The sequence below is a fragment of the Macrosteles quadrilineatus genome, unplaced genomic scaffold, assembly GCF_028750875.1.
Source record: "Macrosteles quadrilineatus isolate MER2022 unplaced genomic scaffold, UCM_ALF_1.0 Scaffold_1__1_contigs__length_201487025, whole genome shotgun sequence".
NCBI classification, from domain to species: domain Eukaryota; kingdom Metazoa; phylum Arthropoda; class Insecta; order Hemiptera; family Cicadellidae; genus Macrosteles; species Macrosteles quadrilineatus.
In genome coordinates this window covers 145,638,251-145,663,221 of record NW_026542594.1, presented here as the reverse complement: position 1 = coordinate 145,663,221, position 24,971 = coordinate 145,638,251, and the positions used below count along the sequence as shown (strand labels likewise).

Below are 24,971 nucleotides of genomic sequence, written 5' to 3'. Positions count from 1 at the left end.
AGGCCTTTTGCATATCAAGAAATAGGCCTGATGCAGACTTTTTGTCTTCCCATATTTTTGTAATTTCATGACAAAGTTGACTAATAGCTGTGTTGGTGCTTCTACCTTTCCTGAACCATTAGCTGCTTCCAAAGAAAACAGCAGTTACAACCCCACTTGTGACGTTGCCACTTCGAAGGCAGCGGTCTGGAGGCGGCAGTGGTGGGTAGTACCATAGATAAAACATACTCCCTTAGTACTCATGGCAAAGACATGGGCCCGGGACGCTGTATTTTTATTTCAGAATTAGTTTTGCCAACAGTGTCATTTAGAGGCTTCTGATTGGCTGTGGGAACACCATTACCGAAACGATACGATGGTACGACATCGGCCTCGTTTGTCTAGTGGAGAACGTGCCGGGTTGGTAATCTGAGGGTGCCGGCACAGACAATTGAGTAAACCATTAAATTATTATATTGTCTGTGGTGCCGGGTTCGAATCCCTCTGGTAGCAGTAACTTTTTGACCAAAATGTTTTCATTATCAGCAAGTTTGGTTGGTTTGGTTAGGTTATGACATTTTAATTTTATAATTAAAACATTATACAATTAAATTTAAGCCATTTATAGTTTTATTTTATGAACAGAACTATTTTTCGATTAAACCTTCATTCATTTTTTTTAATTATCAGCAAGTTTTGTTAGGTAATGACAGTTTAATTTTTGTATTAAAACATTATAAAATTGAATTTGAGGCATTTTAAATTTTATATTACGAACAGAACTATTTTTTCGACTAGTAAACCTTCATTATAGTCAATCAGAAGCCTCTAAATGACACTGTTGGCAAAACTAATCTGAAATAAAAATTGTGCACCCGGGACCTATTTACTTTTTCGTTTTGGGGTCCGCAGAGGCTAAAAACACCCTCCGTTCAAATTCATAAATAGGTAATTAAATAAATATATATATATGTCCGTTAGCTTTTTAGTCTTGTATATAACCATTGAGATGAATATATTATAACTTGAAACAATACTCTCTGGTTGAACATTAGAGAAAAGCGTGCCATCAAAATAGCCGCTTGTTGCCGTGTTGCCTGCCCTGCAGACGGGGACAGTAGAGGCGTCCAGTAGGCCTAGCCATTTTTGTTGATGGTCACACTGTCCCGGTTGGTTGGACTCTTAAAAAAAAATAATCCCATCTGATTGGTTCGAATTTGACAGCTGCTATCCAACGAACCGATCACAGGCCAACATAACAACACGAGAAATAAAAAAAACAGTGGTACGCTTTTTTAAACCCAGAGAAATAATTTTGTATATTGAAGTGTTGTTGTATGCCTAACGGTTACGGAGATAATAAAAATACTTTAAATTTAAAATTCCTATGTTATTTTTATAGAGAAAATAAACTTTTGTAGTTTGCTTGTTTATTGATATACTTTATTATAATTTGGCAATTTTGTTTATTTCATAATAAGCTATCAACATTTCAATAAAAAAACGGAGTATCCCCTGGAATTTTACCCCCTGGGCAAAACGTGACGTCACAAACCAGAGGGGTAAAATTCCGGCAGCGAACTTTTAAGATTCGCGACATCAGCTTGATGGATTAAACGCGGAATTAAACATGTATTTTTACGGTTGTGAATTCAATCAGAACACATCAAAATTATAAAAACCAAGAATGTACGGCCCGGATTTTTACCCCCGGAATTTTACCCTCTGGCCAGATATATAAATTAGTGAGAATGATTGATTATCTTCATTCAGTTTTAATTCAATAGTAAACATTTTATTATTAAGTAGCCTATCTTAATTTATTTGTAACATTAACTAATCAAACAGGTTTTTAATTTTGAGATTCGAGTATCAGGATTTGATCTTTGAAGCCAACTGTTCGTTAATATGATCAAAATAAAATGGGGAATTCTGTTTACTTAGTTGAGATTACAAAATAAATAAATAAAGATAGGCTACTAAATAATGAAATGTTTACAATTAATTAAAAACAGAAATAAGAAAATCAATCATTCAATTTCTAAAATCGGCCAGGGGGTAAAATTCCGGGAAGTAGAATCCGGAGGTAAAATTCCGGGGGTAAAAATCCGACCCGTACATCTTCAGTTGTCTAAACGCTAGTTATGTGGACAGAGGGTAAAATTCCGGTTTTTATTGCTAATCTAATTAATCACGCTCTGACTATTTTCATTAGACTTCCAAATCCGTGGGGGTAAAATTCCGGCCGCGAACAAAATTTGGCCACTCAGGTTAACGTCATGATGTCAGCTTTGCCCAGGGGATAAAATTTCAGGGGGATAAAATTCCGGCGACCCAAATAAAACACACCTACCTTCCCTGTATCAGCAAACCTATTGTAATTTATTCACATTACTTGACACTTTTAAAACAATTATCTGAATAATCTATAAAATGTTCATGTTTACATTTTGTACTTTTTCTATGATTAATAAATTCAGTTTTATTCTGACATAAAGAATCATTTATTAGTTTTCAAAGTGAAATATGTTTTAGTGGCGACGAGGATGGGATCTTAAATTACTCATATACTTTTCTACAGGATAAACATTTAATTTACATATATCATGACTGAAGACCTTTCAACAATTTATCAACGTTTAGTTTGTCAGTTAATTAATTATTATTAACTATTATAATATATTATAATATAATATATTATATTGAATAGGGTATATTCAATGCCCCTCGTAAGACTAATCTCGGCCGCGCGTGCCCGACTATTGTTTTTGTTTATACTGTACATTTGGACGTAAAGTTCATAGTTTTGCCGTAGGTTGTTGGCGGCATCCAATTAATTATTGTCTTCACTGTCCTCCTGACTTTGATCATGTAAGTTGGATTAATAAGTTATAAGATTACGTTAATATAAATTTATTTTGCTAAATGCAATTATCGCTATATAATATTTCAAGAAAGAATAATGGCGTCATATCAGACAATGACAATACTGTAACAGAATATATGAAAAGCTAATTAATTCATTTTAAACTGTGTTCTGTAGAAGTCTACCCCTGGAGTGAAAACACAATTGTTCTTAGGCCAGTAACCAACGTGTATACATTCAGAAAAGTATGTGGTTGTCCTAATTTTAAAAATATTGATTACAACACAACTACAAAGACGATTATTCAGTACTAGAAATTGCTATCAAGAAGTACCATTATTATAGCTCATTGTAATAATGCCTGGAATAGTCACTCGAACTAAGCTTTGTTGTGATATAATGTGATGCGTAAAATATTGCTTAGCACTTTATGTTATCCCGTGATCGTGATATGATTAATAATTATGAGATGGATTACCGATTGATGATTCTACTACATTATAAATTTAAATGTGTCACTTGGTTTAACAAAGACCAATGTACCCATTTATTTTTATTTTCGTATATTTTATTTTATTACAGTCATTTTAATTGGTAGCAAGTTTAGTGGAAATCAAATAGGTTGGTGGGTTAGATGAATTTTGCAGCTTAGTCTGAAAAAATAATCATGCCTGTCCCTATAACATCATTCAGGGTAGAGGATTTTTATCCCCTTGGAATTTTATCCCCTGGGCAAACGTGACGTCACAAACCAGGGGGTAAAATTCTGGCCACGAATTTTTAGTTTCATGACATCAGGTCGATGGGTTGAACGTGGAATTAAACGTATATTTTCACGGTTGTGAATTTAATCAGAACACATCAAATTATAAAAACCTAGAGTGTACGGGCCGGAATTTTACCACCGGACTTTTACCCCCTTCATGAGGTCAGCTTAAAATGTACGGTCCGGTTTTTTACCCTCGGAATTTTACCCCCCGAATTTTTACTCCCGGAATTTCACCCCCTGGCCAGATGTATAAATTAGTGAGAATGGTTAATTCTCGTAATTCAGTTTTAATTTAATATTAGACATTTTATTGTTAAGTAGCCTATCTTAATTTATTTGTTATTGACTAATAGAACAGGTTTTTAATTTTAATTTTGAGATTCTAGTATCAGGATTCAATCGTAGAAGCCTACTGTTGGGTAATATGATCAAAATTAAACAGCGAATTCTGTTTACATAGTTGAGATTACAAACTAAAATAAAATAAAGATAGGCTACTAAATAACATAATACTCCTCTCCTCAAGTATGTCATCTATGATTTAGCTGAGTGCGGCCATACGTTTCGAGAGTGGCAATAACTGCGCTCGTAATACACAGAAGATTTTCGCCACCAGGCCACCACCATAATTAACTATCATATAACTTTCATCGGATTAACTTTTTAGTCTTGTCTATAACCATTGAGATGAATATATTATAACTGAAGTCAATACTCTCTGGTTGAACATTAGAGAAAAGCATGTCATCAAAATGGCCGCTTGTTGCCGTGTTGCCCTGCAGACGGGGACAGTAGTGGCGTCCAGTAGGCCTAGCCATTTTTGTTGATGGTCACACTGTCCCGGTTGGTTGGACTCTTAAAAAAAATAATCCCATCCGATTGGTTCGAATTTGACAGCTATCCAACGAACCGATCACAGGCCAACATAACAACACGAGAAATTAAAAAAAAAACAGTGGTACGCTTTTTTAAACCCAGAGTGGCGACTCCAGTTATAATTATATCTCAGTGTATAACTTTAATACTTTCCAATGAAATGGCGACCATACAAAGTAGGTATTTTAAGCCATGTATGAATGGAGATCAGAGTAGGGTGAGTGGCGCGATCTTGTAGTCTTGTTAGCGACTAAGGCCAACTTATTCCAAATTTCTTAGAAACAGCTGTTAATTAATAGCCCATATAGCTAATGACAACTAAGGGACCTACAGTTTATAGTGGAATCCGAACCACATTTTTGCTTTGGTATTAACGAATTGGTCTATTATTAGGATAGTCGTAGAGCGGACGTCAATCCACACCAAGGAGTATGGTTATGATTTTCTGATTTGATAGATTATAGGATAGATTATAACTGGATTTGATTTTTTAGGCTATGTTATTTGCATGCCGACCGGATGTTAGTGTTTTATAGAAACACCAACAGGGAAATTAGCTGATTTTAGTGTGGGAATTAATAAAGCGGAAATTAGTTGTTTTGCTTATGTTTACAGATGTACAATGTGATTATTTCCATGCAGTAGTAAGAAATATGGATTTACTCACGCTCTGTCGGTGCTTGACTGTAATTTTCACCTTAGTTCTGATCGGGGTCATCCGGGTGAATTAAATCCTTAATTATTATTATCCTTATTCCTATTGCAAATCTAGATTAACGGAAGTTTACATAGAATTCTGAGTGAAACTATATGTAAACCATTATTAAATTGGAGCCAAATGCTCATTTCCCCTAATTGAATTTAGAGTTAGATCCCGATTACATGAGTCTGTTATGGTTATCATCAATAGGGAGATCATGCCAGTCTGGCACCGCACCGGGGCCAGGGATGGGGATGTTTCTTGCATAGAGATGGATAGATTATAACTGGAGTCACCACCCTGTGTTTAAAAAGTGTACCACTGTTTTTCGTGTTGTTATGTTGGCCATATGATCGGTTGGTTGGATAGCTGTCAAATTCAATTTATTTAATATTCCAACCAATCTATTTATTTGGCAATTTGGTGTTATTTGATGAGCTTTTACCAACAACAATGTATTGCTCGTTAAAACCTGTGTGTTTAAAGTACTTTTGAAACATCAATTGTTTTTTATACTAAAGACTAACTTATTTTCCTCTTGTCAAGTTGATGTATTTATATAACAACGTTGACATATTTGCTTACTATCAACACAGATGACGTAATCTTGCCTCTAATTTGCAACAACTGTCATCTACCATCTGCAACTCCAGTAGAAACTGTTGCCTCTTTCTACCAGACGTGAGGTAAATGATGTCTTGAAGAAGTTCTTCACATCCTCCAATGATGCTCCCGATCTACTTGTGAAACTATACTTCCGCACTTCACGCAGCCTTCGCCATACCCAGCAGTTTGCGAGGTGGCAGTACTCAACGCAGTAGCTACATGTTTCACATTGCACTTCCTCGTCTGCAACTTCGGCAAACAACCTACCCGGACATTTGGATCTGTTCAGCATGATTCAGCAATGAAACATTCAAGACAAAACTTGTTAACAGAATGCGTTCCTCATTGATTTAATGATATTGTTTTGTTGTTCTTGCCCATGTTATGCTTTCCAGTCTGGAAAGCCAGAGTTGTTATTCTTTCTCTTTTTATCCATTCCTCATTCCATTGTCTATTTATACATTCTAATATTGTTACATTGCATATATTTTGTTATATTTATTTCCTATTTATACTGTTATAGCTTGTTATATTGTTATATATCTTGTTATATATTATAACTTTTTGTTGTTATATTATTCTTCAATTTATTGAATATTACTTCAAGTTGGCTGTAAATTGCTTTTTAACATGTCCCTTTTTAACTTAAATTATGTTATAATACGTGTTTGTCATATTTATGTATTTGTTTGATCGTTGATATGAATAAATAAATAAATAAACAAATTTGACAAGTCCAACCAAACCGAGACAGTATGTGGCCAACTTAGCAGCACAGCAACAAGCGGCCTTCTTGATGGCACGTCTCTCTCTTCTCTAATGTCGAGTCTCCAGAGGGTAGTGACTACCGTTATAATCTATTCATCTCTATACATTTTTACTTAAATATTTCCATAAATAAGACATATGCATTCCAAATTTAAATGACACAAGCTCCTGATAACATGGATCTTTTACGGAAGGTAATAAACTGCATTTTAAAGTGAAATAGTGTGTAGGCAAACTCTGGATCAATATTTTTGTATACAAACAGCTTATAACATAAACATTTCAATGACAGTTAGAATTCAGCTGTTAGTTAAACCACCACTAAAACAACTTAATCTCGTCCGTCGGCTGCTAGACTTTTTAAAAATTAAAACTTAATTTCTAAAAAACTGGGACCCTAAACTAAAATTATGGACTCGACATTCCCTAGTTCTCAAAATTATCTTTCTTTCAACACAAAAATCATGAAAATCCGTCAAGTGGTTGATTCAGAATCGTGAAATAAAAAAACACTGTTTCGTTTTAATATTATAGATTAGATTTAATGAGTGCTTAGGTTTGCTGCTACAGGGAAGGTAAAAAGTGTTTTTGACCAAACGTTAATAGCATAGGATGAAATAAATAAATTTGCCCAATTTTATTAAGATATCCATAAACAATCAAAGTACAACTGTTTTAATTTTCTCAATAAGAATAACATGAGAATTTTAAATTCACACTTTTTTTATTTTTTCTGTAACCTTTAGACATACAACAGCGCTTCAATATACTAAAATAATTTTTTTAAGCTCTACAAAATGGTTTTGGAAAGAAATTGCAAAATTTTATGTTTTTAGGATCAAAAATGGGAAAAACCCCTTTTCCACCCCATAAAACCCCGTTCCCATAGTCCGATCATGCTGGTTCGCGAACTCGTTCGAATAAATGTAGGTTTACACGTTTAAACCAATTTTCATCAATATCGGATCATTTTTGCTCGAGTTATAGTGCTAATATATATAGGACACACAAATATATATACATATGAATTTGGACGGTTTGTGTTTTTGGCATCTATAGGGACCTCAAAACGAAAATAAACCGGTCCCGGGTCCAGGTCTTACCATGAGACCTCGCGGTGATAGCTTATTCCCTATATGGGAAATTCGCTAAAAATAGATACTCTTCAAACAAAAGCATGTTTGATTTTAGCAAATGAGCTTTACAATTCACACACATTTTTTAGTAACAGAAAGTTGTAAACTTAGATTAACAGCACAACTGTTAAGTAACAGTCTAACCGATGCGTTAAGGTTTCTGTTAATTAGCATAACACTCTGATTCCGAATTTTAGGAAACAATCTAATTTATTATAACTAGTGTACCTGTTGCTCGAATTCGAGTAATTGCGAAGCATTACAGGCGACTCACGAAGATTATGGAAATACTCACGATCTACGCAACAGTTAGATATAATCAAAATCTTTTGTAAATATCTTATCTTTTCTCAAAAAGCTGATCTTGTTTTTTAGTGTTTCTACAAATTTTTCCCTCTCATAGCCGCATTAGGTTGTCTATAATAACGATAATAAATGAAAATACCCCCGCCGCAGCAAACCTGCAGACTAAGCGAATTTCCATTTGACTGATTGGATTTACACTGAAATGTCTACTTAAAAATATAACATTTATTCTTGATTTAAATAGAATTAGTTTAACAAGTACTTAGGTTTGCTGCATCAGGGAGGGTAAAACTGTTTTTTTTTTGTAAAATGTGAATAGTTAGTAAGAAATAAAAACATTTTCCAAATTTGATCAAAATATGTTCACAAACAAGCAAACTACAACAGTTTACTAAGTTTACTTATTCTCCATAAGAATAACATGGGAATTTTAAATTTACAATCTTTTGGAATTTTCTCCGTAACCATTAGGCGCATAATAACGCTTCAATATACTAAATTATTTGTTTTTTTAAGCTCTACAAAATGGTTTGAAAAGAAATTGCTAAATTTTATGTTTTTTTTGTCAAAAATGGGAAAAACCTATTTTTGACCCATAAAACCCCCCGTAAACCCCATGGTTCATATATATGAATTTGAACGGATGGTGTTTTTGGCCTCTAGGGACCTCAAAACGAAAAAAAAATCGGTCCCGCGTCCAGGTCTTACCATGAGTACTACGGTAATAGCTTATTCCCTATATGGGAGATTCGCTAAAAAAAACGTTATTTCTTTTCTTCTACTTGGTTGTGTTCTATGACTTTTTCTATGTTTCCATTGTTTGCAAATCGGTTATTTCAATGATTGCTCAAGAAATGTAGCATATTGTTAATTCAGTTTTATTTTTAGCCTATATTAAATTGTCCAGGATTTCTCGCTTTTTCCATTGTAATAATTTCACCAACCCAAGTTTCGTCTACAGATGCAATACGCCAAAGAATGTCACCTACGTACAATCTCCAAGAAGTGGTAAAAAAGGCAGAAACCAAGCCATACAATAGATACAATGTATAAGTTAACTCCATAAGAAATAATTTTAAGAGTTACTGTACTGTGATATTAGGATTTTCCACTGATTTGGTAATCGATCTATATATTAATTTGAAACTGTTTTTCTTTGTGACAGCTAATTTGAGAGAACGGCTGGGTGTAGAAACTCGGTAGGGGTCTCTAAAGAAAGGTCTTGGTCTGTAGATAAGCCATCAACAGAGGAACGTGGTAAATTCCCTTGGGGCTATGTCCCAGTAGCCTTTAAATTCCGATCCTATTTTATTCTTATGGAGGAAAAACTGTCTTTTGTCACAGCTAATTACAGAGAACGGCTGGGCGTAGAAACTTGGTAGTGGTCTCTAAAGAAAGGTCTTAGTCTGTAGATGAGTTATCAAAAGAAAAACCAAGTAAATTCCCTTGGGGCTCTGCCCCAGAGGCCTTTAAAGTTCCCTCTTTAAATTTGTTTACATTACGACCATATGCATACATTTACACTACTTTTTAATGAAACAGCTGTTAATGTTTAAATTGTGATTTACGAAATTTGTCAAAATGAAGTATTTGCAATGGTTTTTTCTCATTTAAAAATCGATTTTCTTTTGAATCGTGCCATGTTTTGCAATATAATGTTCTTTTACCAAATCAGTGGAAAATCCTAATATCACAGTAAATAAATCTTAAAATTATTTATATGGAGTTAACTTATATCTATTGTATAGGTTGGTTTCTGCCTTTTTTACCACTTCTTGGAGATTGCACGTAGACGATATTCTTTGGCGTATTGCATCTGTAGTAGACGATACTTGGTTGGTGTAACTTTTCAAATTACAATGGAAAAAAGCGAGAAATCCTGGACAATTTGATATACTAAAAATAAAACTGAATTAACACTGTGCTACATTTCTTGAGCAATAATTGAAAGAGCCGATTTGCAAACAATGGAAACAGGAAAGTCATAGAACACAACCAAGTGCAGTAGAAGAAATAGAAATAATGTTTTTTTTCGATTATAATCGTTTTTATAGAGAACCTAATGCGGCTATGAGTTGGAAACATTTGCAGAAAACTCTAAAAACAGAATAAAATCGATTTTAAAATCAGAAAACCCCATTGCAAATACTGTACTCATTTTGAAAAATTCAATAAATCACAATTTAAATATTAACAGCTGTTTCATTAAAAAGTAGTGTAGAATTAAGCATATGGTAAACAAATTTGAAGAGGCAACTTTTAAAGCTTCTGGGGCAGAGCCCCAAGGGAATTTACCTCGTTCCTCTTTTGATGGCTCATCTATAGACCAAGACCTTTCTTTAGAGACCCCTACCAAGTTTCTACGCCCAGCCGTTCTCTCAAATTAGCTCGGACAAAAACCCAGTTTCCTCCATAAGAATGACATGGGATGGGAATTCAAAGGCCACTGGGGCAGAGCCCCAAGGGAATTTACCACGTTTCTCTTTTAATGACTCATCTACAGACCAAGAACTTTCATTAGACACCTCTACCGAGTTTCTACGCCCAGCCGTTCGCTCAAATTAGCTATGACAAAGAAAAACTGTTTCAAATTAATATATAGACTAGTGTACCTGTTGCTCGAATTCGAGCAATTGCGAAGCATTACAGGCGACTCAAAGATTATGGAAATACTCACGATCTACACAACAGTTCGATATAATCAAAATCTTTTGTAAATATCTTATCTTTTTTCAAAAAGTTTATCTTGTTTTTTTAGTGTTTTCTATAAATTTTTCCCTCTCATAGCCGCATTAGGTTGTCTATGACAACGATTATAAATGAAAAAAAATATTTCTATTTCTTCTACTTTGGTTGTGTTCTATGACTTTTCTATGTTTCCATTGTTTGCAAATCGATTATTTCAATAATTGCTCAAGAAATGTGTAACAGTGTTAATTAAGTTTTATTTTTAGCCTATATCTAATTGTCCAGGATTTTTTGCTCTTTTCCATTGTAATAATTACACCAACCCAAGTTTCGTCTACATGCAATATGCCAAAAAATATCACCTACAATCTCCAAGAAGTGGTAAAAAAGGCAGAAACCAACCCATACAATAGATATAAGTTAACTCCAAAAGAAATAGTTTTAAGAGTTACTGTGATATTATGATTTTCCTCTGATTTGGTAATAGAACATTATATTGCAAAACATGACACGATGCAGAAGAAAATCCAATTTAAAATAAGAAAACCCCATTGCAAATACTGTACTTCATTTTGACAACTTCAATAAATCACAATTTAAATATTAACAGCTTTTTCATAAAAAATTAGGTAGTGTAAAATTATCCATATGGTCGTAATGTAAACAAATCTGAAGAGGCAACTTTAAAGGCTTCTGGGGCAGAGCCCCAAGGGAATTTACCTCGTTTCTCTTTTGATGGCTCATCTACAGACCAAGACCTTTCTTTAGAGACCCCTACCAAGTTTCTACGCCCAGCCGTTCTCTCAAATTAGCTATGGCAAAAACCCCGTTTTCCTCCATAAGACTAACATGGGATGGGAATTTAAAGGCCACTGGGGCAGAGCCCCAAGGGAATTCACCATGTTTCTCTTTTGATGGCTCATCTACAGACCAAGACCTTTCTTTAGACACCTCTACCGAGTTTCTACACCCAGCCGTTCTCTCAAAATAGCTATGACAAAGAAAAACAGTTTCAAATTAATATATAGATTATAGCCTAGACAGACTATTTTGATTTGCTTAGTGCACAAAACCCTTATAACAGCCTAAAAAGTGACCAATGAGACAGATTTTTTGTTTGTTTGTTTAATTTGGTTCGATTATTGATTAATTGTTATTCGTCATTAGGTAACACGTAATACGTTACAACACATAATATTTTGTAGAAAAAGTAAATCACATTGATCACATTAAAATACGTGATTAAAACATTAACAATGTTATTGGGTCATTCAACATTAACAGTCCTCAGTCGGATAAAATCTCTCATCATGTAGCAGCAAACCTAGGTACTCGTTAAACCTGCTATGAGTAATTATGTCGATCTCCAGTCAACGCTCTAAAATTTTTTTATCTGTTCGTAATTTATGAGGAAACGTTCATTTTCCGGAAAAACGGAAAAAAACATTTTTTGCCCAAAATATATGTTGAGGGTACTCAAATTGTGCGGAATTTCATCACGAATAAGAATATGTAATCATCACTATTAAGTAATATATCCCCGGAAAAGCGGGCCATATTTGAATAAAAAAGGTGTGACTATACATTAGCAGGCCAGCTGAGTACGCTACGCCAACCTTAAGTTGGGTTAGGTAAGGTTAAGTTAGGCTAAGTTACGTTAGGTTAGTATGGATAAGGAAGTTAGATTAGGTTATGTTAAGTTAGTTTACTTACAATACTCATGTTATTGTTAAGCTAACCTAACCTAAACCAACTTAACCTAACCTAACCTAACCAAACCTAACCTAAAATAAAGCCCGTATTCCACAACGGCTTAGAGTCACCCGCAATGCTAGCGCTATGCGGCAGTATATGAGTAGCCAGCGGCCTGCTTTTCCGGGAATTTTTTACTTAATAGTGTCCGATCGTAATAAAAATTACATATTCTTGTTCAGGATGAAATTCCGCACAATTTGAGTACCCACAACATATATTTTGGGCAAAAAATATTTTTCCGTTTTTCCGGAAAACGGAACTATTCCTAAAAAAATTACGAACAGATAAAAAAAATTTTTTAGAGAACATTATAATATAAAATGTAGATGGTTAAGCATCTCAAGTAGTTTGCATTGATTATATATCCAGTCAGTGTTACCTTAATAGTAGTTGAAGAGGGTAAATTCGGTTCGTTGAACTTCACAATATTAAATGTAGATAGTTAAGCATCAAGTAGTGGGCATTTTGGACAAAAAAGTATTTTTTCTGTTTTTTCCGTTTTTCCGGAAAACGGAGCTTTTCAGCAAAAAATGTCTTATTTTTGGATTCAGTGCTAAGAAACGAACAGATAAAAAATAATCTTTAGAGCGTTTACTGGATGTCTACATAATTAAGATGCTATGTAAATGGATTTTATTTAAAATCAATTCAAGCAAATGGAAATTCGCTTAGTCTACACTGTCTATAGGTTTGCTGCGGCGGGGTATTTATAGTTCTATGGCACGGCCACCCTTAACTACAGGCCGCGGCCTTGGTAGAATTTTCAACGTCGCAAGTGGTGTTGTTTAGTGACAGACGTCCTATAAGATAGCATGGCAGACAGGTGACATCAGCTCATCAATTTATTTATTTAAATTTAAATTTATGAACATAAATTTATTAAAATATTGAAAATAATACAGAATTGAAAACGAAACAATATGAATGAAAAATCTATATTTGTACATTTTTTATCTAAGCGGATTCAATAATGTCATAGTACAGTAACCAATAATCTTTCGTAAAATCATAGACAAAAAGAATTAAATATAGACCGTCAGCTGTGCTGCGGTTACCATAGCTTCTGGCGCACACTGCTTGGAGCGCCATGTATTTATGGTGTACGCGCTACGTAAACTACAGTGGTGTGCGCCGGAACCTATGGTAACCATGGTAACCGCAGAACGGCTGACAGTCTATATTTAATTCTTTTTGTCTATGGTAAAATGCACAAATACAAGTAGCCGCTTCCAAACAAAACAGCTGTTACAACACCACTTGCGACGTTGCCACTTCCAAGGCCGCGGCCTGGAGTTAAAGGCGGCCGTGTCTATGGTCGCGATCCACAGAGGATACAATAAATATTCATTCTATGATCTGTGTCGCGATCCAGCGTCTTTGAAACGGTTTCCACAAACTGTTTACATGCAGTTAAAAAAAAAAAAATAGCTGTTAACTCAACTGTTATTGTTTTTTCGGCACATCCATAGTGTCGTCTGTAATTTAAATTCTATTCTAAACACCTACCTAACCTACACGCACATAATTATAGGAATAGGCCTCAAGTGCAAGTGTACAACAATTAATTCTACATAGTGGCGTCACACTCGCAAACAGAAGATAATAATAATATCATAAACAATAGTAAATAGTCATAACGTGCAAAAACACTTAATTTATTCATTCCAGCTTCCTACACTTCGGTTATAGCTTGGTACTTAATGATGTTCCTATCATGATACATCTCTCTGAAGGCTGATGAAGATTAGCTTTAGCATTTAGCATAGGCCTAATCTTTGAAACCCCTCAAATAGGCTAGTAGGAGGTTTCTAGTAATCGTGGTAGGAGGCTAGGCCTTGAGTGTTTTGATTTACAATACAACCCAATTAAGCTTAGTCAATAAACTAAATTGTTTTTATTTTTTACAAAAATGTAAATACTTAAAGAAAATATGTTTATTATAATAATAAATATAGGCTAATTTAACAATGAATACCGGTATCTCAGAACTGTAGTAACAAAAAATACGGATTTTCATCTCAACTACTGATTCTAACCTAATAAAATATATATTGGTCGTTTTGGTATCAAGAGTTAACTTTAACATATCTCATAACTTAATATTTAAAAAATATTACTGTAGAAAATGATGGTGACATCTTCATTTTGTCTTCTGTTACCTTACCAATACCGGTAAATGTACCTAACTTATTGGTGAATCAATTTCTGTCAATGATTGATATTATTGATAGTACCCTACTTTATACCAGTCAAAGCTTTTCGTTAACTTGTAGTATAGTAACTCATACGTGATTATATGTACGTATTATTAGCGTAGCTATGGGACATTATGCTTTGTATTAACTAAGTAAGTTAACTTGTAGTAACAGAGGTACTCTTGTCTTATTCATCTACCCTGATCTGTCTCTCTGTTGTCCATGTCCACATCACCTCTCTACCTCCACAACTACCAATTAATGTAGTCAGGAACCAAGCAACTTGCCGAAGATGATACTAGGCTACATAAAACCCTCGTAACTTAGCGTAGTACATTCATTCAATGTGTTCTTTCTTGCCAGAACCAGCAAATATATTTGAATCAACTAATTTATTTAAACCTATCCATGAATCATAAATGCCTAAAACATTATTTTATCAGTATTTTGTAACTTTGCCTATTCCAGTGTTGTGCTTAGTCAACTAAATAGGATAGTAGTCAGTTAGTTGACTAATCAAAACGTTAACTAAGTTTTAAACAACTAAAAATTATTGGTAGACTATTTTGAATGGGGGATTTGTTACTTCCCTGCTAGTTGGATCATTTAAATATTCAATCATCACTAGTTTATTCCTCATGTATTAAAGGACGGTAGTGTAATAGAACAATTCTGGAATAGAAACAATAGTTCTGTAATAGAACATCTGCAACATCCTACACCATCTTTGCAATTTCTTTAGTGAGTACTACAGCTTTTCTGTTTGATTTAGTAATACGAGGGCTAAGGTCCAAAAATTAAGTTCTTCATCGGGCTCAAATTGAGGCAGATCAAACCTGAGATTCAAGTTGTGTTCTTGAATTCGCCCACTACTATTCTAGTCGGTTCCCACTTCTACACAGCGATTAATCTCATCATTGTAGGTGAAAACTATGTGAGAGAAAATTGATGCCCCACCAAGTATGAATCACACTCTGTGATTAGGTATGCAGGGGTCGTCAATCCCTGTTGATTACAGCTATCCGTTCACAGATGTGTGATATGCAGAAATGTGTTTTGTAATAGAAAATGCATAAGTGGTGAGGGAGTTTGCAGAATGTTGTAAACATTTGGACAATGTGATCAGCATCTGGTGTTCATCAGTTTCCACCGAGATGGATTTAAACTGAGGGGAAACTTTGATTGGTGTGGTGATCGGTGTGTTTATCACTTCAAGTGTTTACCGTGGTATCTTAAAATCTTATAGAGATGTCCCCTATCGGTTCGGCAATACCTCTCTTTTAGAACTAGCCTACTGTGATCTCCGCTTGCAACATTTTCCTAACTTTGGTCACTCCTTCAGATGAGACTGACAAACGACCACAGTGAGTCTACACTACGGAAAACGTCATGCAAATGCTCACAAACACCTTCAAACTGCCACCCCTTTTGGACATTTTCTACGTCCAAACACTGTAAACTCAATTCAAAGTTGTCAACTCGTAATGATCGAACATCAAATCCGGTTGACAACTAAGACCGCAGAACATGATTTGTACTTGGCAAGAGCGACAATTTCTCACAATGTTTTTGAATACCAAGAAAAATTAACTCTCACTTGTATGAACCGGCTAGAATAGTAGTAGACAAATTAAAGAACATGAAGTTTTTCTCAAAATTGAACTAACTCTCTTGGCTGTGGCGGGAGCTCAATGGAGACTTTAAATCAGAGACAGCCGGACAGCCCTTACCTTGCCTGTGTAAATAGTTGAAATTGGAATTTCAGTAAATGTTACCCTAACATGAAATATAGCCTTAGTAGCTTTTTTAAGGGTTTAGACAGCCCAAGTTTGGTGTTCAATTATCAAATGAGTATCTGTTCTATACTTTCCAGTTAATATTAAAAATAAATACCCCCGCCGCAGCAAACCTGCAGACCAAGCGAATTTCAACTTGTCTGATTGCATTTTTACTAAAATATTTCCATAAATAAGACATATTTATTTCCAATTTAAATAAAATTAGATTTAACGAGTGCTTAGGTTTGCTACAACGGGGAAGGTAAAAAGTGTTTTTGACCATACGTCAATAGTATAGGATGAAATAAATAAATCTGCCAAATTTTATCAATATATATCCATGAACAAGTAAACTACAACAGTTTTCATTTTATCTATAAGAATAACATGGGAATTTTAAATTACACTATTTTTGAATTTTCTCCGTGATTGTTAGACATACAACAGCGCTTCAATATATTAAATTTTTTATTTTTTAAGCTCTACAAAACGGTTTAAATGAAATTGCAAACTTTTTTGTTTTTATGGTCAAAAATGGGAAAAACCAATTTTTACCCCATAAAACCCCCCATAAACCCCCGTTCCCATGGTCTGATTATGCTGGTTCACGAACTTGTTTGAATAAACGTAGGTTTACACGTTTTTACCATTTTTCATCATTTTTGCTTGAGTTATAGCGCTAACGGACATACATATATATATATATGTATAAATATATATATATGAATTTGAACGGATGGTGTTTTTGGCCTCTAGGGACCTCAAAACAAAAAATTAAATTGGTCCCGGGTCCAGGTCTTACCGTGAGTACTACGGTAATAGCTTATTCCCTATATGGGAAATTCGCTAAATATGATGGGAAACTACATAAAGTACACCATAAATTTGTACAGAGTCATTGGATTGAACAAATAGTTTTACATCAATTTTTATTTTGTAGTTTTTTTTACATTAAGTGTCTTAATAGGTTTTAAAATACCTAATATCTGCTGAAATTTTTTTTAAAATTTGAGTTGAAGTTCAATGTCTTTAAAAAAGCAAGACTAAACTATAAATTTGTTAGCAATAGCCTAATTAAAATAAATATAAATAAAACTGATGTGTTGAAGGCTACGACTATACTAGGACACTGGCGTCCGGGACGCTGGCGGAGCATTAAATCAAATGGGGGCGATTAGACTAGGGATGCCAGCATCGGATACTGGGACTCTGAAATTTGAGTGTCCAGTGACTTTTTGCTTCCCGGGATGCACAAAATCGGTTGTGGGGCATTGGTTTAAATGTGGTACATTATACTAGGCTGCTAAAATCAGGGACACTCTCTTTCGACATGTGCGCAAATATAGGAAATAAAAGCTATTAGGTACTGAAGGTCTCATTATAAGACCTGAACCCGGGATCAATTTACTTTTTCAATTTGATGTCCCCAGAGGCCAAAAACGCCATCCGTTCAAAACGTGTCGTCCCCACCTCAAATAATTGATAATATTTGATAATTGATATTAGATATCTGTCCGTGAACACGATAATTTGAGAATTTTTTTTCCGATTATGAAATTTGGCCTAAAGGTGTAAGCGGGATAAACTTGAATGAGTTTGCGAGCCAGCATGAACGGACCAAGGGAGTTTTACGGGGTAAAAACGGGTTTCTCATTTTTGACCCACAAAACTAAAAATTTCTTAATGCCTCTAAAGACCATTTTAAATGAGCTTAAAAAACAAATAATTTAACTATAAGTTACAGCGAGAAAAAAAAGAAAAGAAATCCCATGTTATTCTAAAGGAAAATATTGTTACCTGTTGTAATTTGCTTGGTTATAGATATTTTGATCAAACTTGACCAATTTTGTTTATACTAAGCAATTAATATTTGACTATAAACACTTTATTTGCCTCCCTGAAGCAGCTAACCTGGGTACTCGTTAAACCTAATGTTATTTAAATAGATATATGCAAAAAGTGATGAAACATTGAAATAAAATAGCAGTCCGAGAGGCTAGCATCCCATCACAAATAACGTCACTTTCAGCTTATCTTTCATTCATTACAACCAACAATTACAACTAACAATTACCAATAATTACAATTACAATTAACAATGCTTATGTTGTCAAAATAGTTATTTTTATTATGAAAATTTAATGGTTTAAAATTTTAATGGTTTAAAATATTTGGGCAAACCGGCAACAATGAAGGAAATAATTCATCAATAAGAGCAATCACTAATCACTCTGAATTAAAATAATCCTACTTGAGAGCACTTATCTTAGCCTACTATTACCACAATGTAAATAATTAATTTTTATGTTTGATTCAGTTTGACAAGAACAATGGTACAGAGAGGCAAATTCAAAGTCGTGTTTGTTCGTCATGGGGAAAGTGAGTGGACAAAGCATAACTTATTTTGTGGCTGGTATGATGCACCTCTCAGTAACAAAGGTAAAACACTATGCAGTTACACTTTTATCAAACATGTGCAATTGGGTGGGTGGTTTTAGGTAGGGTCAAGTGTAACCGCAGTATATCAATCAACTGATAAGAGAAATTTCAGCTTGATTGCACAGAACATAGAATAAATATAGAGGCGGCACTTGCCGTCTGGAGTGAAGCAGGCTTCTCGTACCAAGATGGCGGCCGGCCCGGTCTGCATTTACATTTAAACCATTATATTGTTACTATGGAAACCACCAATTAATATTTACTTTTAAAACTCTCACCTCAGAACTTTGAAAGCCCACGGGGCAGAGTCCTAGGTCAATATCGAAGGGGGGATAGTTCTATATGTATCCTCGGAGCGGTAGCTTCATCTAATTCTTAAAGTAGGTAGCATAGAATAACACAGTGGTAATGACGCCGTGTTTTCAAAGTTCCAAGACCGACTCTCTTAACAAGATGGCAGAAATCGCGGCTTCACTACTGGTATAGCTGTAGGTATAGGAGTGGTGACTCTATATTATTTATTCTATGCTCTGTGCTTAATTGCCATCATATTGTGTTCTCTGGACCTTGTTTGAAGGTTCTTAACCTTATAAAGCTAAATAACATATGAAAAAATGTACTTTTTTAGTTTTGAAAAAAGCTTACATACCACCTTGCAGTGTAAATTCAAAGGTCAAACTTTGACAATTTTTTATGATTACATTTTTAAAGTAAATGTAACAATATTTTGTGTACTAACTATTGTTTGCATGTAGATTCAGAATATCACTTCAAATTTATTACTTTTCTTACAACTTAGATTTTACAACGGTGCTTACACTTGCCCCCTAAAATTTTGCCGGAGCAAGTGGAATATTAGTAACAGCTCTAGGAGCTGAGAAGACGGGGTTTTTCACTAACTGACCATAACAATATGAGCTTGATTAAAAAAAAAAAACTGTATAAAAACCATTTTTTTCAAGTGAGTCATGTGCCCAGAGAGTTATACTACAACCACACACAATGCCAAGTACTATTTTTTGTTATAATTTCATATTTTTACAAGATTTTGCAATTTTAGGTTTCTTTGCATTTTACGATGTTTTTCGCAAAGGTAGGCTATACGAAAAAGTTTAAAACTTAAAACGGATGGAGATATTTTTATAATTCAAAAAGTCCCAGAATTACAGGAAATTTCCCTATGGACCCTCTTGCCCCTCGTTCCTCGCAATGCAATATATTTTAATTCAGATGTGGGTGGTTCCACTTGCCCCCATGGTGGGGCAACTGGAACAAAAAAACAATTTTTTTATATTTATTTTAGTTTTTAAGAACAAAACATTTTTTAAAGTTATCTATAGAAAGCCCAAAGTACCCATGAACTTTTGAGAAAACTACAAGTCACACTCCCATAAACCATATACCTAAAATGTTCGTCATGATGAGAAACCTTGCACAAAACTATCCATTACTTCATAAATTGCCCTTTAAGGTCGTAATTGCTTTCCAAAGAAAAATACCTCATGTTATTCTTTCAATTTATTACCAAATTCAAATCAGGAGTGATTATTTGTTTGTATTCTGTTTTGTTTATTTCAGCTTAACTTAACCAATCAATAGTTTTATTAATACTTATGAAGTCAAACGGGATGATCAGCCCGTGGGTAACAGCTAGTTTTCTTTAAAAAGCTAATTAAAAAAGTAACTCCATATTAGCTTTGACTATTGATACAATACCTATACCATACAAGACAATACAATAGGCCTACAATAAAAATACCTATCACTATCTAACAATCAATGATACGAGGTGTTAGCCTGTCCTACGTACGGGAATCGAGTAGTCAGTTAAAACTCTGTATATAATTCAGAACAGCTAGTTAACACGTATAAAAAAAATTTTCTTGAAGTTTTAATGTGAAAAATCATCTGTAAACAAATGTACCGTGCCAAATATTTTTTCATCCCATTATAGGCATATACGATATGCATTTTAAATCCGGTAATTTTACAATGAAACAGCAATAAGTGTCGATATGAAAAGTGTTGAAGTGAGATTTGCGGTCGATTCGCACACTGATTCGTACAGTAGAGAGAGTAATTGTCAATTGAGACGTGTATAGGCCTAGTCAACGATACCACCTTCCATCGCAAACTATCACCTGCCATAATTATTATCACCACGATACAATTACTCATACTATACACAATTTCCAGTAAGTCTGAATAAAAACTGCCCAAAAGGATAATATCCAATCAAATTCACAGTACACATAATAACTTTGGTATCCTGACATCATTAAACGAATCGTCCATACTCTCCTTTGCACTAAAACAAACCGAAGTTTTTAAAGATTGCTTTAAAAAATAATTTGATCATCATTATTTAGTTAATCTGTCATCCTCTACCGAAGAATTTAACGTATTGATTACAATTACATTGTACAATGATTATATCATTACACATACATTAGTATAAATAAGTCAACCCTACGTATGTCTTTTCATTTTTATTCAAATGCTGAATTTGTGTCATCAACGCTGAATATTTACAGCTGTTACGTTAAGCAAATGGTATTATGCCAAAAGCTAGTCTAGAATGTTAGCGTCGGCTGCTAAACTTTTTTGAAATATAACTTAGTTTATAAAAACTGAAACCCTAAACTAAAATTATGGCTTCGACATTCCCTAATTCTCAAAATTATCTTTCAATTGACACGAAAATCATGAAAATCCGTAAAGTGGTTGATTTAGAATCGTGAAATCAAAAAAACCCCCGTTACGTTTTAATAATTGCAGTGGAACCTAGATAACAATATACGGTACCCTAGATAACAAGACCCTCAATAACAAGTCACCCTTGATAACAAGTAAGTGTAACTTTTAAATCCTCTTAAAATTATTTTTTTATTTATTTTTTTTAAATATATTTTATTTTAACCCCAACCACACGTTATTTCTAACCTTGATAAGAATAAGTCAACCTGAAAACAAGTCTTATTTATTCCCCATGAGAGTCTTTGTTACCGGGAAGGTTCTACTGTAGTATATTACAACAATATTAAAACTTTGATGACCAATAATTTGATTGTTTATGTTGTGTAAATAGCCAATATGCCTGTAAAAACTTCGGGTGTAAACTGAAATTCAAAGTAATCTTATTACAGTAGTTTTTGCTCAGATGGATTAAAAATAGCACATTCTCTCAGAGATTTTTAAAGCGAGATTACATTCATCAATATGTTTATTTTAAATATGAAAAGAGAATGATAAATGACATTTGAAATTTACATTGAATCAGTGTTTGATAGAAAAGTGTGACGCTGTAACGGTTCTATCACAATTGGTTATAAAATCCATCAACTTAAGTGTGTAGTAAAATCAGTGGTGAAACATAAAACAGCATATAACAATACTATCTCTGCACCAAATCTGCAGACCAAGCGAATTTCCATTTGCATGGTTTGATTTTTACTTAACTATTTAAATAACATTAGATTTAACAAGTACCTAGGTTTGCTGCTACATGGAGGGTAATGAAGTAAGTTTTAAGTAAAATAATAATAGTTTAGTATAAAATAAATAAATTTGTCAAGTTTGATCAAAATATATTAATAAACTAGCAAACTACAATAGTTGTTGAACTTATTCTCCATAAGAATAACATAGTAATTTTAAATTTACGATTATTTGAATTTACTCCATGTCCAACAACCGTACAAAACACTTATACTATATACTAAATTATTTGTTGTTTTTTTTAGCTCTTCAAAATGGTTTATAGATAAACTAACTGTTACCCAAGGGCTTCACCCCGTTTGACTTTTTTTAAGTTGTTGTATTAATAGTCAAATGTATTAATAAAACTATTTATTGGTTAAGTTAAGCTGAAATAAACAAAACAGAATACAGTAATACAAACAAAATCACACCTGATTTTAATAAGGAAATAAATTGAAAGAATAACATACAAATAAGTACAGCTGAGGTACTTTTAACAGGATATGGAAAGTTCCCTTTAGAAAGCAATTACAACCTTAAAGGGCAATTTATGAAATAATGTAAAGTTTTGCGCAAGGTTTCTCACCATGACGAACATTTTAAGTATTTGGTTTACGGGGGGTGTGACTTGTAGTTTTCTCAAAAGTTCATGGGTACTTTGGGCTTTATATATGGATAGATTAGGGAAATTTTATTTTTTGAGGGTCAAAAATTAGAAAAACCAATTTTTACCCCATAAATCCCCCTATAAATCACCATTCCCATGAGATTTTATAGGTTTTTCATCTCTCTGGTTTGCGAACTCGTTATAATAAACGTAGGTTTAAATGTTTGTACCAAATGTCATCCGATCATTTTTGCTCGAGTTATCGTGCTAACTGACACATATATGAATTTGAACGCATGGTGCTGATCAAGAATGAACTCGACACCGTGCAGCAAGTCAAAAAGGAGATAAAAGAGTGCGGGAGTACGTGGACCGACTAGAGGAACAGACACATCGATGGTGTTTTTGGCCTCTGGGGACATCAAAACAAAAAGTAAATCGGTCCCGGGTTCAGGTCTTACCATGAGATCTATGGTAATAGCTTATTTCCTATATGGGAAATTTGCTAATAACAGAGATTACAAAGAAAAACTGTAAATAAATAACTTAACAAGATCAATGCGGCACCGAAATTGGCTATATCACTTGTACGGCTAAAATATGAAAACTCAAATTAACTCCCCGAATGTCGTTTTGGATGATGATCTAATGTTATTGCGTCAAAATTTTCTATTTTTGGCGACATATGTGACATCATTATTCGTGACAGGAATACTCGTCATGCGCCGCACCCGTCCGACTGCTATGTAGAACCGACGCACGTTACACCAAAAGTAATCCTTGGTTTGTGTTGTAAACGATTGTTATCCGTATCTCCTAGTTCATCTTCAGTGAGAAAATTATCAATCCGTGAAGAACTAGCCATAATCATTCACTATTGCACAACACTTACGTCATATAACACACCAAATCACAAAAACATACACACAAATAACAAACGCGATGGGAACGACGCCACCGCCTGAGGAAACACAAAGGACTACTTCTTACAGAGCAACAAAAAACAACATCCTCCGTCGACAACTCTGCTCATATCGAGGCAATAATTTTGTAGTGGTGCTTTGAAGAGTATACTCATTGCACGCCGCTTGGCAGCGCCAGCCATGACGAGACTACTCGTCACCCTCATTGAACGTGTTAACTAGGTTTGTATAATCAGTGTAGTTTGCTTGAAAGGATTAAGTGCAAGATTAAGGGTTGCCACTTGTCCTAAAGAACAAATTACCCTAGGGCCTGGAGAAATGTTCTAAAGTTTAAGTAAAAATATAGCTTTATTGACAGTTAGAAGCACAATATTACTAAATTTAAACCTGTGAGTAACTAATCCTGTTTTTGTTATTCTTTTATTCAAATCATCAAAATTTTCTGATTTGGAGGCTGTGACTTGTTTTATCTGAAAACTGTTATATAAAAGTGAGATAACTTATTGCAAATTGCAGTAACTCCTGCAAAACACTTAATGTGATGAAAGACAGGTAGTAGGCCTATCTAATCAGTGGCGGCGATAAGGGCCCGCGGGCCCCCTGCAAGTTTGTTCACCGGGCCCCCTCCCAATAATCTTAAAAAATATTATATCATATGTATTACCGCCTAAACTTTAGCTTGGTACGGCGTCTCCCGAGGCGTCATCATCGTCTTCCATGATCACGGCAAAATGACCTATGACATCATCAGATAACAACATTATCGTCTCCTGCGTTCACGGCCCAATCCCTAATATCTCCCGCCCCGTGACCCGTGGTGACGGGGAAATAATTTTTGTCCGCAATCACGGCAAAATCCTAAATATTTCTCGCTTGCAGAAAAATGTTAATAACGTCTTCCGCAATCCGGTAAAATATTGAATGTCTCCTGCGGCTGCAGGGACATCGTCATTGTCACCCGCGGGGAAATGTTCTCGTCGATATCCGCGATCGCAGCAAAAACGTAGGCCTAATCTTTCAATTTCGTGAGTGTGATCCTCGAGGACATAAAAGCTATAATTTTAATTGGGCATTATTGTATTGAGAAAATCGGCTTGAGC

General features: G+C 34.4%; 1 protein-coding gene across 7 annotated transcripts in view; it reads left to right on the top strand.

The window, feature by feature from the left end:
* The first annotated feature begins 2,769 nt into the window (after nucleotides 1–2,769).
* LOC128986620 (phosphoglycerate mutase 1-like) overlaps nucleotides 2,770–24,971 on the top strand; it is a 30,053-nt gene continuing 7,851 nt past the window's right edge. Inside the window, exons 1-3 of one of the 7 annotated variants that reach the window (XM_054407112.1) lie at nucleotides 13,942–14,142; nucleotides 15,242–15,385; nucleotides 18,740–18,861. In XM_054407112.1, the coding sequence (XP_054263087.1) occupies nucleotides 18,753–18,861 (109 nt within the window). In that variant the 5' untranslated portion in view covers nucleotides 13,942–14,142; nucleotides 15,242–15,385; nucleotides 18,740–18,752. The other 6 variants (XM_054407103.1, XM_054407095.1, XM_054407120.1 and 3 more) reach the window with 6 other exon arrangements.